This window comes from Pseudorca crassidens, chromosome Y, assembly GCF_039906515.1.
Source record: "Pseudorca crassidens isolate mPseCra1 chromosome Y, mPseCra1.hap1, whole genome shotgun sequence".
Taxonomy (NCBI): domain Eukaryota; kingdom Metazoa; phylum Chordata; class Mammalia; order Artiodactyla; family Delphinidae; genus Pseudorca; species Pseudorca crassidens.
Genome location: NC_090318.1, coordinates 7545845 through 7562964, shown reverse-complemented (window position 1 = coordinate 7562964; position 17120 = coordinate 7545845). Strand labels below are relative to the sequence as shown.

The following is a 17120-nucleotide window of genomic DNA, read 5'->3' as shown; positions in this document are numbered from 1 at the left end:
CTTAGTGCGAAGCCTATTGCAGCACATGCACCCACACACACATACACACCTCACTGTGACTCAGGGGTCAGCATTACCAGCAGACAAAGACACACACACACCCTTCTCTGTGACTCAACGTACAGCCTATACCAGCGCGCACACACACACCCACACACACGGCTACTGTGACTCAACGCAAAGTCTATACCCTCACACACACACACACAAACACACATGTGACTCAACACACAGTCTATACTAGCACACACACACACACCTCACTGTGATTCAGTGCAGAGTCCATACCAGCACACACACAAACACAAACACACACTTCACTGTGACTCAATGTGCATCCTGTACCAGAAAGCTGACTCACAAACACACACAAGCACACACACACACACCTCACTGTGACTCAATGCTCAGCTTATACCATCACACACATAGACACACATGCACAGCTCACAGTGACTCAATGCAGAGCCTATACCAGCACACACATAACACGCACACACACGGCTCACTGTGACTCAGTTCCTAGCCTATACCTGCACACACACACACACAGACACCTCACTGTGACTCAAGGCACAGTCTACACCAGTGCACACACACACACATGGCTGACTCTGACTCAATGCAGTCTCTAAAGGCACACAGACACACACACACACCCCTCACGGTGCCTCAATGCTCAGCCTATGCCTGCACGCACAGAAACACACACACCTGTGACTGAATGCACTGCTTATACCAGCAGGCACACACGGCAGACTGTGACTCAATGCACTGTCCATACCTGCATGCACACACACACACACACACACACACGGCTGACTGTGACTCAATGCACCATCCATACCTGCACACACACACATACAAACACAGACGGCTCACTGTGACTCAGTGCACAGCGTATAATCTCACACAGATACACACATACACCTCACTGTGACTCAATGAGCAGCCTGTTCCAGCACACACACATGCGCACACACACACACCTCAGTGTGACTCAATGGTCAGCCTAAACCAGCACAGACACACACATGGCTCACTGTGACTCAACGAACAGTCTGTAGCACCACACCACACACACCTCAGACACTCATTGCTCAGCCTCTACATTCACACACACACATACACACACAAATAAGGCTCACTGTGATTCAATGCATAGCCTATTGCAGCAAACACACACACACACACACACACACTGTTCACTGTGACTCAATGCACCGCGTATACCAGCATACACACACGGCTCACTGTGACTCAATGCAGAGCCTATACAAGAACACACAGACACACAAACACGCACACACACGTGCCTCACTGTGACTCAATGAACCTCCTATAGCAGCACACACACTGCTCACTGGGACTCAATGCACAGCATTTACCAGCGTACACACTCACACACACACATACACACACATGGCTCACTGTGGCTCTATGTACAGCCTATACCAGTGCACAAACACACACACACACCTCATTGTGACTCAGTGCACAGCTTATAGAAGCACACACACACACGCATTTTAATTCAATGCACATTCTGTAGAACCACACACACACACACACCTCAGTGATTCAATACAAAGCCCATAGCAGCACACAAACACACCCGTGATTCAATGCTCAGCCTCTACCAGCACACACACACACACAGCTCATTATGCGTCAATGTACAGTTCATACTAGCACACACACGTCTCACTGTAACTCAATGCTCAGACTACACACACACACACACACACACCTCAGTGTGACTCAATGCTCAGCCTATACAAGAACACAGACACACACACCCCTTACTGTGACTCAATGCACAGCCTATACCAGTGTGCACACACACAGCACTGTGACTCAATGAACGATCTATACCAGCACACACACACACCTCAGTGTGACTCAATGCACAACCTAAACCAGCACACATGCACAGATACAGGGCTCACTGTGACTCAATGCACCGCTTATACCAGAACACACACACACGAACATGCACTCACACATGGCTGTGACTCAATGTATCGCCTGTATCAGCACACACACACACGGCTCACTGTGACTCAATGCAGTCTGTAGCACCGCACACACACACACACACACACACACACAGATACATATACGTCAGCGACTCAATGCAAGCCCTTGCCAGCACACCAGCATATACACACACCTACTGTGATTCAATGCTCAGCGTATACCAGCACAGAGACACACACACACACACAACCTTAATGTGACTCAATGCACACCCTATACCACTACATCCACATACACACACACGCACACACGGCTGTGACTCAGTGCACAGTGTATACCTGCCCTCTGCACACACACACACACAGCTCACTGTGGTCAATGCACAGCCTATATCAGCAGACACATACACAAGGCTCACTGTGACTCAATGCAGTCTGTAGCACTGCACACACACACACAGATACATATATCTCAGTGACTCAATGCAAAGTCTATGCCAGCACACACACACACACACACCCCTGTGATTCAATGCTCAGCGTATACCAGCACACACACACGCACAGCTCATTGTGACTCAATATACAGTCCATACCAGCATACACACACACACACAACACACCTCACTGTGACTCAATGCTCAGACTATACTAGCTCACACACACACACACACACGCATGGCTCATTGTGACTCTGAACAGCCCATACCAGCACATACACAGACACATAACACACTTCACTGTAAATCAATGCTCTGAATATACCAGCCCTACCCACACACACATATGCACAGCACAGTCTAACTCAATGCTCAGCCTATACTAGGACACACACAAGTGCACACACACACACACCAGTGACTCAATGCATAGCCCATACCAGCACACACACACACACACACACAAATGGCTCACTGTGACTCAATGCTCAGCTTATGCCAGCACACACACACTGCTCACTGTGACTCAATGCAGGGTCTATAGCAGCACACACACAGACACACACACGTACGGCTGTGACTCAATGCACAGCCTACAGCAGCACACACGCATGCATACACACACGAATCACTGTGACTCAATGCAGTCTCTAACAGTACACACACACACACACACACACACCCCTCACGGTAGCTCAATGCTCAGCCTATACCTACACGCACAGACACACCCACCCCTGTGACTGAATGCATAGCCTATACCGGCGTGCATGCACACACACACACGCATGGTTGAGTGTGACTCAAGGCACTGTCCATAACTGCACACACACACACACACACACGGCTCAATGTGACTCAGTGCACAGCCTATACCAGCAGACAGACACCCACACACAAGGCTCACTGTGACTCAATGCAGTCTGTAGCATCACAGACACAACAGTGACTCAATGCAAAGCCCATACCAGCACACACACATAAATACACACACCTGTGATTCAATGCTCAGCCTAAACCAGCAGACACACACACACACACACACACACACCTTCCTGTGACTCAATGCACACCCTAGACTACGTACACACACACACACACACACACGGCTTATTGTGCCTCAATGGAGAGTCCATACCAGCACATACACACAACACACCTCACTGTGACTCAATGCTCAGACTATATTAGCCCCCCCCCACACACACACCTCAGTGACTCAATTGAAAGCCTATTCCAGCACACACACACACACACACACACACACACACGGCTCATTTTGCCTCAATGCGCTTTCCATACCAGCACATACACACACACAATACACCTCATTGTGGCTCAATGCTCAGTGTACACCTGTACACACACACACACACACGCAATGCACTGTGACTCAATGCTCAGCCTATACTTGCACATACACACACACACACAGACTCAAAGCCGATTCCAACCCATACACACACATCTAAGTGTGACTTAATGCTCAGCCTATACCAACACACACACACACAGCTCTCTGTGACTCACTGCACAGCCTGTACTAGCACACACACACACACACAAACACGCACTCACACATCTCCCTGTGAATCAGTGAACCGCCCATACCATCACACACACATACACGTCTCACTGTGACTCAGTGCACTGCCTATACCAGCACACAAACACACCCACATACTTGGCTCGCTGTTACTCAATGCACAGCCTATACCAGCAGACACACAAGGCTGTGACTAAATGCACAGCCTATACCAGCTCACACACCCACACACACACAGGCAAACGGCTGTGAATCAATGCTCAGCCTATACTAGCAGACACACACACACACCTGACTGTGACTCAGTGCTCAGCCTATGCCAGCACACACACAGCTCACTGTGGCTCAATCCACAGCCTATACCAGCAGACACACACACACCTGTGACTCAGTGCTCACCCTACGCCAGCACACACACAGCTCACTGTGACTCAATGCTCAGCCTATACCAGCACACACACACACACACACACACACCCCTCCGGGATTCTCTTCTTTTAATGGGAAATGCAAAAAACACACACTCAGGATGTCTGGGCTTTCAGGGTACAGCCACAGGGAAGTACAGCTGACAGGTTAACGATGGAGTCAACATCTCCTGCGTCCCCATGCCTGAGACTGGCTCAGCGTGTGCAGTGCAGCTGGCCCTGAAGAAGCAAAACGTTGAGCATCTCCTTCCATGGGTCGTGGAGTGCGGCACAAGGGTCACTGGCTCCCAGAAGCACCATCCCAGCAGCAGCCTGAGGTGCGTTTCCATTGCCCCCTGTGTGATGAATTCCTCGACCATATCAGAACTCACATAAGACCAGCAGAGTACCCTGGTAGAAGGCAAGCATAAACTGTAGGAGGCATTTGTGCACTTTTTAAAAATCTGTGATTTGGGTCAATTTTTTTCTTGTTCTAAACACAAATTCACTCTCCTAATTTTGAGTAATGCTTGTTAAGAAAAATCCCTCGCTCTTGGGGCTTCCCTGGTGGTGCAGTGGTTAAGGATCCGCCTGCCGATGTAGGGCTCACGGGTTGATCCCTGGTCCGGGAAGATCCCACATGCCGCGGAGCAACTAAGCCCGTGAGCCACAATACTGAGCCTGTGCTCTAGAGTCTGCAAGCCACAACTACTGAAGCCTGTGCACCTAGAGCCCGTGCTCCACAATAAGAGAAGCCACTGCAATGAGAAGCTCGCGCACTGCAACGAAGAGTAGCCCCCCTCGCCAGAAGTAGAGAAAGCCCGTGCACAGCAACGAAGATCCAACACAGCCCAAAATGAATGAATTAATTAAAAAAAAAAGAAAGAATCCACCTGCCAAAGCAGGGGACACGCATTCAAGCTGTGGTCTGGGAAGATCCCACATGCCGCGGAGCAACTAAGCCCATGTGCCACAACTACTGAGCCTGCACTGTAGAGCCCGCGAGCCACACCTACTGAGCCCGCATGCCGCAAGTACTGAAACCCAGGCACCTCTAGGTTGCGGGCACCTAGAGCCCGCAACAAAAGTAGCCAGTGCAATGAGAAGCCCGCGCACCACAACGAAGAGTAGCCCCTGCTCGCCACAACTAGAGAAAGCCCAATGCAGCCAAAAATAAATAAATTTGTTAAAAACAAAAGAATCCCTCCCTCTCAATTGGCTAACCTTCGGGTCCCACCAACCTGCTGCACAGCAGAAGCGTTTCTAATCAGCCAACCAGGAGCAACTGCCGTGTGCTGGGTGGTTCCGACAGATGCGTTTGGATGCAGGGAAGGCACTTCCTCCAGGTCCAGAATACAGTGATGGCAGCAGAAGTGTGGGCGCTTCCACTGGCACCCCTCTGATCCAGGCACTGGTCCTGAGCACATTAACACATCAGCTCAGTTGCTCTCACAACAGCTCTCCTCCAACTACAGAGGAGGAAGCTGAGGCTGGAGAGGCTGGCGCTTGCTCACAGCCATCCGCCCGAAGTGACAGAGCTGGCTTTGCTCCAGGAACTTGGCTTCGGGTCCTGGACGATTTCGTGCTCTTCGGTATCGGGCCCTGGTGTGGGAGGTGTGGTCCATCAACGGCCCCAACTCCTCACAGCTCCCTGTAGCCACACTCTGCCACGGGACTTACGGTTCCTTCCACTAAAGGGGTAGAGCACATGCCGCACCCTCTGACTTTGGGTTTGGCTGCAGCACTTGCTTTGGCAATGGAAGGTTAGCAGGTGCACTCTAACCAGAGACAGGAGAAGCACCGCTGGGACTGGGCTTGTTCTCTTATGCATCTGCCACTGACCTGCCCAGGCCAAAATCCTGGTGCCAGGAGGAACATGACAGGCACGTGGAGTAGAGCCTGATCTCCAATTTCATGAGCTAACGGAATACGTCTCACTGGACCCTGCTGCGATTTTACAGTGCTTGTTACACAGCACTGCTGTGGCAGGCACTGACTTATACAACCTGTGTCTGTGACATTTTCCTGACTGAAAATTGACTGCCCTTTACTAGACTGGCAGAAATAGTCACATACATACATACATAGAATTAATCCCACCATTTATCAATGGTTGAAGAATCTAATATACGGTAAGGATATTGCAATTCTTAAAAAAAAAAAGATGTAAATCAAAGACATGCTCGGTTCACGGAAGGACACCATTTATTTTGTGAACGTCAAGCAGAATGTTCTGTTGAGACGTAAGTGAAAGTATTGAGCGTGAAATCTGTACGCATCTTCCAAAGGCGCAACGCCCCTGACTGGAATCTCACTATACAGAGCATTCCACAGCTGAGCTATGACCAAGGGTGAGCTATCAGCCACCACCGAAGAATGCCAAGGGCAAAACATTAGCACCAGATCGTCTTTATATGCAATAACATAACTATATACAAAGTTATGTACATTGACTCACTGCAATCTGTGGGTCCCCACTAACCAGACATTGAAGAGGCAAACGGGAACGTTGTGATTCTATGTGCTTCGTTAAAAGGACAGTAGAGCACTATATATTGCTATGTAGAAGAGAAAGGGCTCAAAAGACACCAAAAAGCTGGATACAGACACAAATTCTATTTTCACATTTTACAGACATATCATCAAAATGATCACAATACTGTATCTGAAGGGAAAGAATCACAGGTAAAAGCTTTGTGACAATTAAAAACACTGAAATCACCGTGGTTGTCTCCCCGAAGGAGGAAGCAGGGGCAGTGTGCGGGGGGGGGGGGGTCCATGGACAGCCAGCTTTACCTTTCCTGACGTGATCAGTTTTCACAGCAAGTGACCCACACCACGTGGCAAGGACACTTCGTTGGCAGAAGAGGGATTTTTCAAGTCAGGAATAGCTTAATTGAATAGGAGTAAAAACTTGAAAAGGCATTTCTCTTTGGCGTCGGTGGGCTGCCAAAGGAGTGTTTATTTTGCCAGCATCACGGACGCCTGCCAGGTCGGCCCCCTCTACGGGTGCACGGAGATCACTGCGGCAGCCCGGGAGTCCAGTCTCCCCTCTGGCTGGCGAGTATGGCCTAGTTAGTGTCCGTTAAGACATTTGCGTGCGTCTGTGTTTGGTGAGGCAGCAGCCACTGCTGACAGAGGGACATCTCCCCCCGCCGCTGGAAAACTTCTTTTATAGGAGTAAGAGGAATAAGGAGTAAAACGATCTCACAGGTCAAACCAAAGTCTGCACATGACCTCGACGTGAAGTTACCCTAGGGCTTCTCCCGCCATTAACCACACATTTCAACAGATGAGCACTGTGACGAAACTCACCACTTCACGGTGATCAGATTAAAAAGAAGTACGTGAGAACCACGCCACTGGTGGCTAAAACAGCGATTCACGTGCTTACTCGCCATGCATATATCCTCTTTGGTGAAGTGTCTATTTCAGTCTTTTGCCCACCTTTTAATCGGGCTGTTTGTTTTCTTACTGTTAAGTTTGAGCGTTCTTATACATTCTGGATACAAACGGTTTGTCACATACATGATTTGCAAGTTATTTTCTCCTAGCCTGTGATCTGTCCAGTGGAAAATGACAGCTTGACAGTTTTCTTTAGTGAATAGACTCTTTACCATCTCACAATTTCAACCACTAAAAAAGGGTACTAGGAGCTGTACACTGTGTGGCAGAAAAAGATTGGGTCTAGGAGTTCTGTGGTCCACCGGGACCTCTGAGAAACCAGAGCAACGGTTCTCAAACGGTATGTGGCCCTTACGGCACGGTAACAAATAGAGGCAAAAAGAGAGAAATTGCCAATTGTAATTAAGGATCATACACACGCAAAATAAATGTTCTGGGGAAAGAGTAAGTTAAGAAATATCTCGTCGGCCTTAAGCAAAAAAACACCTAGCAAGCACATTTACCGGACACGCTTTTAGCCAAGTAATTTCTCTTTGCAGGAAAATACCATTTGAACCGTGACATCAGCCGAGAAGTCCTAAAACCGTGTGTCTGCTTTGCGTGTGTTTTAAAGCGAGAACGCTATTTAAGTGGCAATTTTAGAGTGTGTGAACCCAACATGTACGCTCTTCTTTTCACAGCTGGTTTTTAACCACATGGAAAACCATTCACCTTTGCAGAGTGTTACTAAAGTATCATCCTGATTTTTGCTGGGTCGCAGATCATCCTTACGGGACAGACAACGACCGCTCAACACTTCTGGGCCAACAGGAGAAGCCGGCAGCCGCCACCTCCCGTGACCCACCGGAGAGGTCGTGCGCCAGGCTTTGCCCGACACGCGCTCATTGCCTCCTGAGAGGAGGAAGGGGTGCAGCGTGGGAAGACGGAAGGGCAGACCCGAGCTGGCAAGGACCACGTGCGTGCACCTCGGGACCAGAGCTCAGTCCGTACTCGGGAACTCACCGTTCACCGGGCGCCACATGGGGTTGCTTCCAGGCCAAGGGTGACGGGGAGCCACTCTGCTCAGCATTCAGGAGGGGAACTAAGACATTCAATCAATCATCCCAAACGCGCCCACGGAAATTATTGCTTTTCTAACGGCCATTTGGTTCTGGGAGGGATTCCCTCTCCAGGACCTAAGTCCAGGCTGGGGTTTTCATCTGCCTCCTGTTGCGTGCCCCGCTGGGGAGGCGTCGGGCCGCAGGCCCCTCATTTGCCTCTGTCGGGCGGAAGGCTGTCCAGCAGGCACTTGAGCTGCTCTTCGCCCAGGTGGATCTTGTCCTCCAGCTCGCGCTGCTCGATGAGGAGGGCCGACTTCATCCTCACGAAGTGCGCGTAGTCGGCCAGGCTGTCCTGGCTGAGGTAGCTGGCCAGAATGTCGGACACGATGCCCTCCCGGCGGTCCAGGTTCTCCTTCAACTCCTTGGCGTCCTCGTGCTGCTGGATCAGGACCCGCTGCTTCTCGAGCAGGGATTGCTGGAGAGACAGAGAGAGACGAGCCTGCTGGGGACCAGGCAGTGGCGGTGGTGGGGGGGGCCGGGGGGGGAACGGTGTCCGGCAGCTCTTTTGGGGGCTGGTCCAGTGGAGACCCTGATGCCACCCGAGTTAGGGACCCGCGCAGAAGCACCTGGGGCGTGGGCAGGAGGCACCTCGCGGAGCAGAGGCCCCAGCGCCAGCTCCCCCGTTGGCGCTCTTGGGCCGCTGCCACCTCCACTTGCTCCTGTCTCCGTGAAAGGCCGTGAGGAACACGGGAGCCATCCAGGCACGAAATGCTCCAGGACCGGGAGATGCTCAGAAAGCAAAGGGCTGAGGCAGCTGGTGTGCGTCCAAGGCCTTTCCCTGCCGATACCGTGGCCAAACGGACACAAGGCGCAGGTTCTAAAGAGACTCCAGGGCAGGACTGCTAGACCCTGCCGGCAGACGGAGCTGCAGCCCGGGAGCAAAGCTGTAGCCGAGGCCGTGAGAGGGGGCGGCGGGGCGGGGGGCGAGACCGCGCCTGTCGGGGAGGTGCCCTCTCTCCTTCCGAGGGTCCCGCCCTGGGTCACACAGACGCCCCCGTTTCCAGAACGCAGCACTCGCTGTCTGCCCACAGGGCGCGCCCCTACTTCCCCTGCCCTCTCTAACTTTAATGAAAACTGAGCGGGGGGAGAGGTGAACGCGGTAGATGTCTGCAAGTGCCGGCTGGCAGAAGCCACGGACGCCCTGTCCTCGGTGCGAGTTTCTGACACCAGCAGGGCCACCTTGCAGCTTGGACATTCTACCCACGGCCACGCATGAGCATCCCGGGTGCGCGAGTGCTCTGCAGAGCGCCGATCCACAGAAAGAGCTCAGAAAAGGTGAGCTGCTATGAAACGGAGGCTGACAGCAGAAGCTGCTCCTGGGGTGAGGCTTCCGGGAAGTGCCCCTGACTGCACAACCTTTCGGGGTCACCTGTTCCGGGGGACACCTTGAGCTTCAGGTGCTTGTGAAACAAAGACAATGTATTTTCACGGCAAGAGGCAAGGTATAAGGCCAATTCATGCCAACCAAAAGGGAAACAGACCTCAACTGATGCGAGAAATGCGGTTCGGGCCACTAAGGTCAGCTGGGCTCCCTGGCAACTAGAAGCTGCTGATGGGAGGGAGGGATTCACGTGTCTGCATCTGCCCACGTGCTCATTTTCTACCTGGGAAGACAGGGGAAGCTGCCTACAGCCTGAGGCCACATCTTTTCACTCGTTAGCGTGCCTGTCTCTGCAAACCGCAGCTTTCCCAAGCCCTGGCTGCCGGACCCGGAGATGTTCATCTGGCACCGGCCACACGGGAGGCTAGCCCACTGTGCTGCCCCTGGACGTGGTGACTGAGCACTCCTTTGGGTCCACGAAGGTGACGCTGCATCAGCCACACACAGCCACGGGGGAGAGCGCCTGTCTGCTTCTCCTCCCTCCCACGGCCCCCCTAGGGATGCAGTTAGGAGCTATGCAGCCAGGTCCCCAGGAGGACCACGGTCCCCGGTGTGTGACTGCTTCTACTTCCTCCAATTCTAAGTAAGGCTTGGTCAGTCCCAAGCAAGGGGAGATAAGGATGAGCTGGGCTGCAAAGATATTACTATTTTTCATTTAATCGATCCTTGAGAGTTTACTATTTCAATTACAAGTAAGTCTCTCTTTCCCATTCATGTTATTTCCCTAAGTTCTTTCAGATAAACTGGGCTAAGACGGCAAGAGCAGCAAAATGGAATGCGAACGTAACCCAAGGGGATCGGGGTCCAAGGGGATCGGGGTCCAAAGCCCGTTACTTTTTCGACCCTTATGCAATACGTTCCGTGATTGATAGTCACTAACGACTTGGCTAAGCACAAAAGATCACGGGCTCAAAGCCACGCGCTTTGTAAGATCTTTCTGTGTAACCTGAAACCACTCTCACCTGGAGTCCAGGGGGAGGGGTGCCTTTTCTGCTCCCCTTGTAGAGAAGTTAAGGTGCCTTATTAATGATGAAGATGATCATTTTGAAGGCCTATTATGTGGAAAGAAGCAAACTAGATGTGCTCCTGCTACCTGACCTACGAAGTAGTAAAGCCTGTGAGGTAGACGGTGTCTTGCATGTGCAAAGAGCAGACACGCAGACCCACTAAGAAATGTCCCAAGTTGCACTGCTGTGAAGGGAGGAGGAAAGCAGAGCAGCTCTTAGACTCATTCTAGACCCTGCGGCCCTCTTGTGAAGTCCCAGCAACCAAGTCACCATCAAACGGCACTGTCACCGGGGGCCGAGGACTCGTCAGGCAGTGGGGGAGCTCCACTTACCCACTTACCTGCGGTGGGGAAAGGTTACTAGGAAGAGACCGACACTAGCAGCGGTCGTGGGACTATACGAGAAGAGGTCCACTCTCCCGGACGCGCGCCGCGCCGCCTCCCCCCCACCCCACCCCCCCGCCCCCGCTACAAGGACGGAGCCAGCAAGCCCTGGGCGTTCAACGGCGTCTTGCACTACGAGGCGGACAGGTGGCCGCGGCGGCTGAACGAGGCTTCCCGGCGGTCTGCTCCACCCCCCACAGGAAAGCCACACCCCGCCGCGCCTTCCAGGTCAGCCCTGGCCATAGTTACCCGATCGCCAGGAGCAGTGCCGTCGTCCAGATTGTTGAGGGCGTTTTCCACGCGGGCCAGACGGCCGGACAGCGACAGCAGGAGGTTCACCACCTTGTCCAGGTCCCCGATGAACATGCGGAACTTGTCGAACTCGTTGGGCTTGCAGACGGCCTTGGCCAGGGCCTCCACCTCGTCGCCCAGTGCGCTGTTGGCCTGCATGTCCTCCCGCAGGCTCTGCCGCGCCTGCCGCAGCACCTGCAGCTTGCGACCGATGCTCTCGATGAGCTCCTGCTGTGGGCACAGGGCAGGGGACACGGTCAGGGCCGCCTTGCGGCACCCCCTCACCCATCCCGGATCTGCGGGCCACTCAGCTCAGCCGGGCGGCAGCTTGTTTGGCATCAGTAAATAACAGGGGGACTTCCCCGGGGGCGCAGTGGTTGGGAATCCGCCTACCAATGCAGGGGGCACGGGTTCGAGCCCTGGTCCGGGAAGATCCCACATGCCGTGGAGCAACTAAGCCCGTGCGCCACAACTACTGAGCCTGCGCTCTAGAGCCCGTGAGCCACAACTACTGAAGCCCAAGTGCTGCAACTACTGAGGCCCGCGCGCCCAGAGCCCGTGCTCCACAACGAGAAGCCACCGCAATGAGAAGCCTGCGCGCCGCAACTAGAGAAAGCCCGCGTGCAGCAACGAAGACCCAACGCAGCCAAAAATAAACATAACTAACTGGGGATGTTTAAGACTAGGGGAAGGATAAGGCCTTCCCGTTCAATCATTGGCGTTTGATTTAGAAACGGAACAGAACAAACCTATTCTCATCCTGTGACTGTCCTATCAGACTATGCAGGAGTGGGACCCCTGGGGCTACTCACGGTAAACCTCGTTTCAGCCTGTATCTTTGCAAGGATTCTCCGGGCCTCTGTGATACCCTGTGCTTCCTTCTTTGTTTTTTGCTTTTTTTTCTGGCCGCGCTGTGCGGCTTGTGGGATCTTAGTTCCCCGACCAGGGATCACACCCAGGCCCTCAGCAGTGAAAGCGCCGAGTCCTCACCCCTGGACCGCCAGGGAAGTCTCTGCGCTTCCTTCTTTGGCAGTTCCCAATTGGAAGACTTACATGCACACAAGTTATTGAGTCTGGTAGTGAACGTCTGGTACTGAACTCCGTGATTAAAACATGTCTTCCATGTAGAATGAGCAATAAAAATTAAGACAAATGAAGGATGTCAATGAACTTAGGCAAGTCTTTCACAATAATAAAGTACTGACCTCCATTTGACCAAAATGTAAATAAATGACTTCTTTAAACGTCATGAAATATACATGCTGCAACGTTTACCGTCCCGCCTCTTTTCTCGTGTGCTGTTCCGTGGCATTGAGGCGTGCACGGTGCTGTGGGCTAGCACCGCCACCCATCTCCACATCCTCTCCATCCTCCGAAACGGAAACTCCGAGCATTCAATACGAGCTCCCCATTCCCCCCCTCCTGCCAGCTCTCGAAATGACTAATTTTTACAGAGCAAAAATGACACGTACAAAGACCTTTTAATCGGTCACCATCCTGAAGTGAAGCGGCACCATGTGGTCCAAGTTGAGGGGCAGAGAAAGCAGATTATCTGTCTCGTGGGTCATCACATTTGAGAAAAATTACAAGGACCGCTCAGAAGGGGTCCAGCAGGGAAGCCTTCCCCAGAAAAACCCTGTTCCCATGACTACGGACGTGCTTCTGCTGTTAAACCCACGCATGGCGGATGCCAACCGGCGGCCCGACCTGACACGGTGAGCGGTGAAGGGCCAACGGCGAGAAGCAAAGTCACCCGTTGTCCTTTTCGGAACCCTGCTGCCACCTGCCCTGCACGAGTCCGCCAACCTCGTGTCGACGGACACAGCAGGTTACGTGGGGTTTAGGAGGCCAACGCATCCCTGTGCTAGCCCGAGGCTGGGGTGATGAAAACGGAGGCAGTGCTCTGCTGCCCGCACCCAAATGAGGATTAAACAATTAGTTGGAATGTTAAGTCCGATTAGGATTTTTAAACTCAGTCTGTTGCTCCACAGTGAGTAACACTATTTTATGTACAACAGACCCATGAAAATGGTCCGTGCTGTCCACCGCCCCCCCCCCGCCCCGTCCTGGGGCAGTTTCCAAACTCTGGCCCCAGACGGAGTCCGCAGGGCTCGGCAGGGAGAAGGCTCAGTCTCGTGAAACCCTCCAGGATGGTGTCCAGAGCTGAGCAGGGAGCAGTTGCCGCGACCTCCAGGGTTAACATAAAGATGGGTGAAATCGCCGGAGGCTCAGCCCGCTGCTTGGCATGCAGTAGGCGCCTGTCCACAGCCGCTGCCGGCAAGGCTGCAAGTGTGCATGAGAAGCTGCTCCGAGCTCACCGCTACCGTCCGGTAGACACTGCCCCATCCCAGGGACTATTTGGGCAGGAGAGAAAAAAAAAAAAATCAAACCACCTCGGGAGACCCGCTGAAGCGCTGGAGGCACCCTACACTTCGTATGCCTGATACGGGTGATCTGTGTCTCAGGACGATGCTTCCAAAGAGGGTCTCCATGCAGCATTTTTCCTATCAAGCGAGCCATCAAGTCCTCCCAAGCGCACCTGCACAGCCCTCCCTTCTCCTCGTCCCGTGCACACTTCGTAAGCGCGTGACACCGTAGATATGAGGGCACTGGAAAGGCGGCAGAGGCAGCGCAGCCAGGAGAACAGGACTACTGGGTCAGCGACAGCACTGACCTAGCGCTTAAAGCATTTCCTGCTTGGGGTGAAAGTGCCCGACATACGCTTACTGAACCAAAAGCGTCAGCTGGCTTAGGAAGTTAATCCTGGTGGGGTGATGGGCAGGGGGCAAGCTCACAGTGACTCATGTCAATCCCAAAGCCGGCATCTCGTGCCCCCAAAGAAATCGGGAGAGGCCCCAGACAGATGAAAGGAGCGGTACCAAGGCTGCTGCTTCCCAAATTCAGTACATCATGAGAAACAAAGGCACAGTGTAAAGAACATAGTTCTTTGCATCTAGGGTGTGGACGAAATTAAAACTGTCCAAACTGGATGTTTTTTCTAGGTGTATGAGAATAACACCACTTTGTTTTTTTAAATTCATTATTTTTAAGAACGTGGAAAACACAACCAGAAGAAAGCAAATGGTACCCTGTGCCAGACACAGGGCCTCTAAAATCCCAGGACCAAAACTCTTAGTTTTCATTTCCTTTTTGAATTAAAAAAAGGCTATCACTTCCTAAATTGAAAGTCACTTTCTTTTACACAAGGGTCAGGGTATTTCTTCTGGAATGGGTTTGTCTATCATATTTGAAACCAATCAATGGCATTTTTTAAACAACTAACAATACGAGGAGGTATTAAACATTATCCTTTGCAAGGGTCTTGTCAAAGCAAATTGGTATTTTTTATGAAAGCCCCTTCCAAGATGCTAAGTGTACGGAAAAATGCACCAAATGCTGGTTCCCTCCTTTTTCTCCTGGTGCTGACTACGCATGCTCAAAGCCCCTGGAATTAAACCAACAGCACATGCTATCCTCTGAAACTGACTGCCTTGGGCAATTCCTTTCTCCCTTTATGCTAAATCCTTCCTAAAAAAAAAAACCAGGTAATCACACCTAGATGTCACAAGTCTGGCCCGTTGACATGCCGTGAAGATTGGAAGCTCGTACAGTAGTGAAGACATCGGCACTGATAGCAATAATTTTGTCCCTACCGTGACCTCATGGTTACATGCTATTTCACCTCTGACCTCCTCTCTAATCCTCCCCCTTCCTTGTCCACACAGCTCCAGCTATTGGTCACTGCTGCTTCCCCCACGTGTCACAGAACTCCCACCCCAGGGCCTTTGCACTTGCTGCCCCAACCCCACTCCCCCAGACCCTCCCCAGATCAACCAGACACTCGCTCACATCACTCCAGGTCTCTGTTCATCATCCGCTCATCAGAGCCTTCTCTACAATCATACTCCTTTACCTCTCTCTAGTCCTTCACGCTGTTTTAGTTTTCTGACCACCCGACCTACTCCATTAAGGGTTGGCAAACTTTTTCTATAAATGGCCAAACAGTAAATATTTTAGACTTCAGGGACCACACAGCCACTGTTGCAACTACTCAACACTGCTGGTGTAGCGTGAAAGCTACCAGAGACCATATGTAAATGAACGAGTGTGGCCGTGTTGCAATAAAACTGTATTTACAAGAGCAGGTGGGGGGCAGGGGCCCACGGGGCCCTGTTTGTTTTTTTATATTTGTTTTTATGTTGGCTATCCATCTCCTCTGTGAGCACTCAAGTGCCTTCAGGGAAATAAAGACTGACTCCAGTCTGTTTTGTCTACTGCTGTATCCCCAAGTGCCTGGGTGAGTTTTTGGAGTTGAACAGATGATGCTTTTTGGTTAACAACGCACTTCACAATGTACTGTTGAATTTAATTAACATCATCGGATCACAGATGATCACAGATATTTGAAACGGATAGTCAAAGAGGACATGTGCCTTGCAGAAGGTCATACAATTAAGCCCTCTGGATTTAACTGGGGTAGAAGAGACACATCAGTTGACCTTAAAATGAGAGAGACTGGTGGCCACCTAGCTAATTTGACACTGGATCTCATTACAAAGAGATGGCAAAGAGACCCTGGCAGAGAGGCCCAATTTTAGAACAGAAGACTCACCCACAAAGGGCTTAATACACAGGCCCAAATGTCAGCGTCCCACATAGAAGCCCAACACCAACGGCGCTCGGCGCAGGGCCCAGGGTCGGGGTGGAGCCGGGTGCCGCCCCCGGCCGGCCTGCCTGCCAGCCAGCCGGCGCGTTCTCGTTTGGAATTGCAGCCCCCCTACCTTCTTCACCGACAGGTCGTGGTCGGCGTCACTCCCTGAATCCTCTTCGGCTTCTTGCTGGTCCTGCAGGTCTTTCATCTTAATCAGCAGCTCCGCCTTGGGGGCCGATGTGCTGTAGTAGGTGGAGTTGGTGGCCAGGGACACGGCTGCCGGCACACTCAGCTCCTCCTTCCTGGGTAACAAAACATCAGAACACCCGTTAGCTCTGAGCGTACACACAGACGTGCCCGCAAGTCCCACAGCCTGGGCTGTGACCGGCAAATGGTGGTGCTAACGGAAAGGCACCAGCTAGAGAGATGAGACAGCAAGAGTGGGGAAGGAGTAGGTTGTGAGGTCAGAACTAAAACACCCCGCCAGGTGGTGCTCGAAGGCTCGCCCCGGAGGGAGGAGAGTGCAGATG

At 52.1% G+C, this 17120-nt stretch overlaps 1 protein-coding gene across 4 annotated transcripts in view; it reads right to left on the bottom strand.

The window, feature by feature from the left end:
• Positions 1-6576: 6576 nt before the first annotated feature.
• The window catches only part of LOC137217790 (protein Shroom2-like), a 140960-nt gene continuing 130416 nt past the window's right edge, over positions 6577-17120 (bottom strand). For 2 of the 4 annotated variants that reach the window (XM_067724731.1, XM_067724728.1), the window contains 4 exons: positions 16721-16892; positions 12993-13056; positions 11898-12170; positions 6577-9292 (listed from right to left, as the gene is read on the bottom strand). In XM_067724731.1, coding sequence (XP_067580832.1) covers positions 8973-9292; positions 11898-12170; positions 12993-13056; positions 16721-16892 — 829 coding nt within the window. In that variant the 3' untranslated portion in view covers positions 6577-8972. The remainder of the gene's footprint in view (positions 9293-11897; positions 12171-12992; positions 13057-16720; positions 16893-17120) is intronic. The other 2 variants (XM_067724730.1, XM_067724729.1) reach the window with 2 other exon arrangements.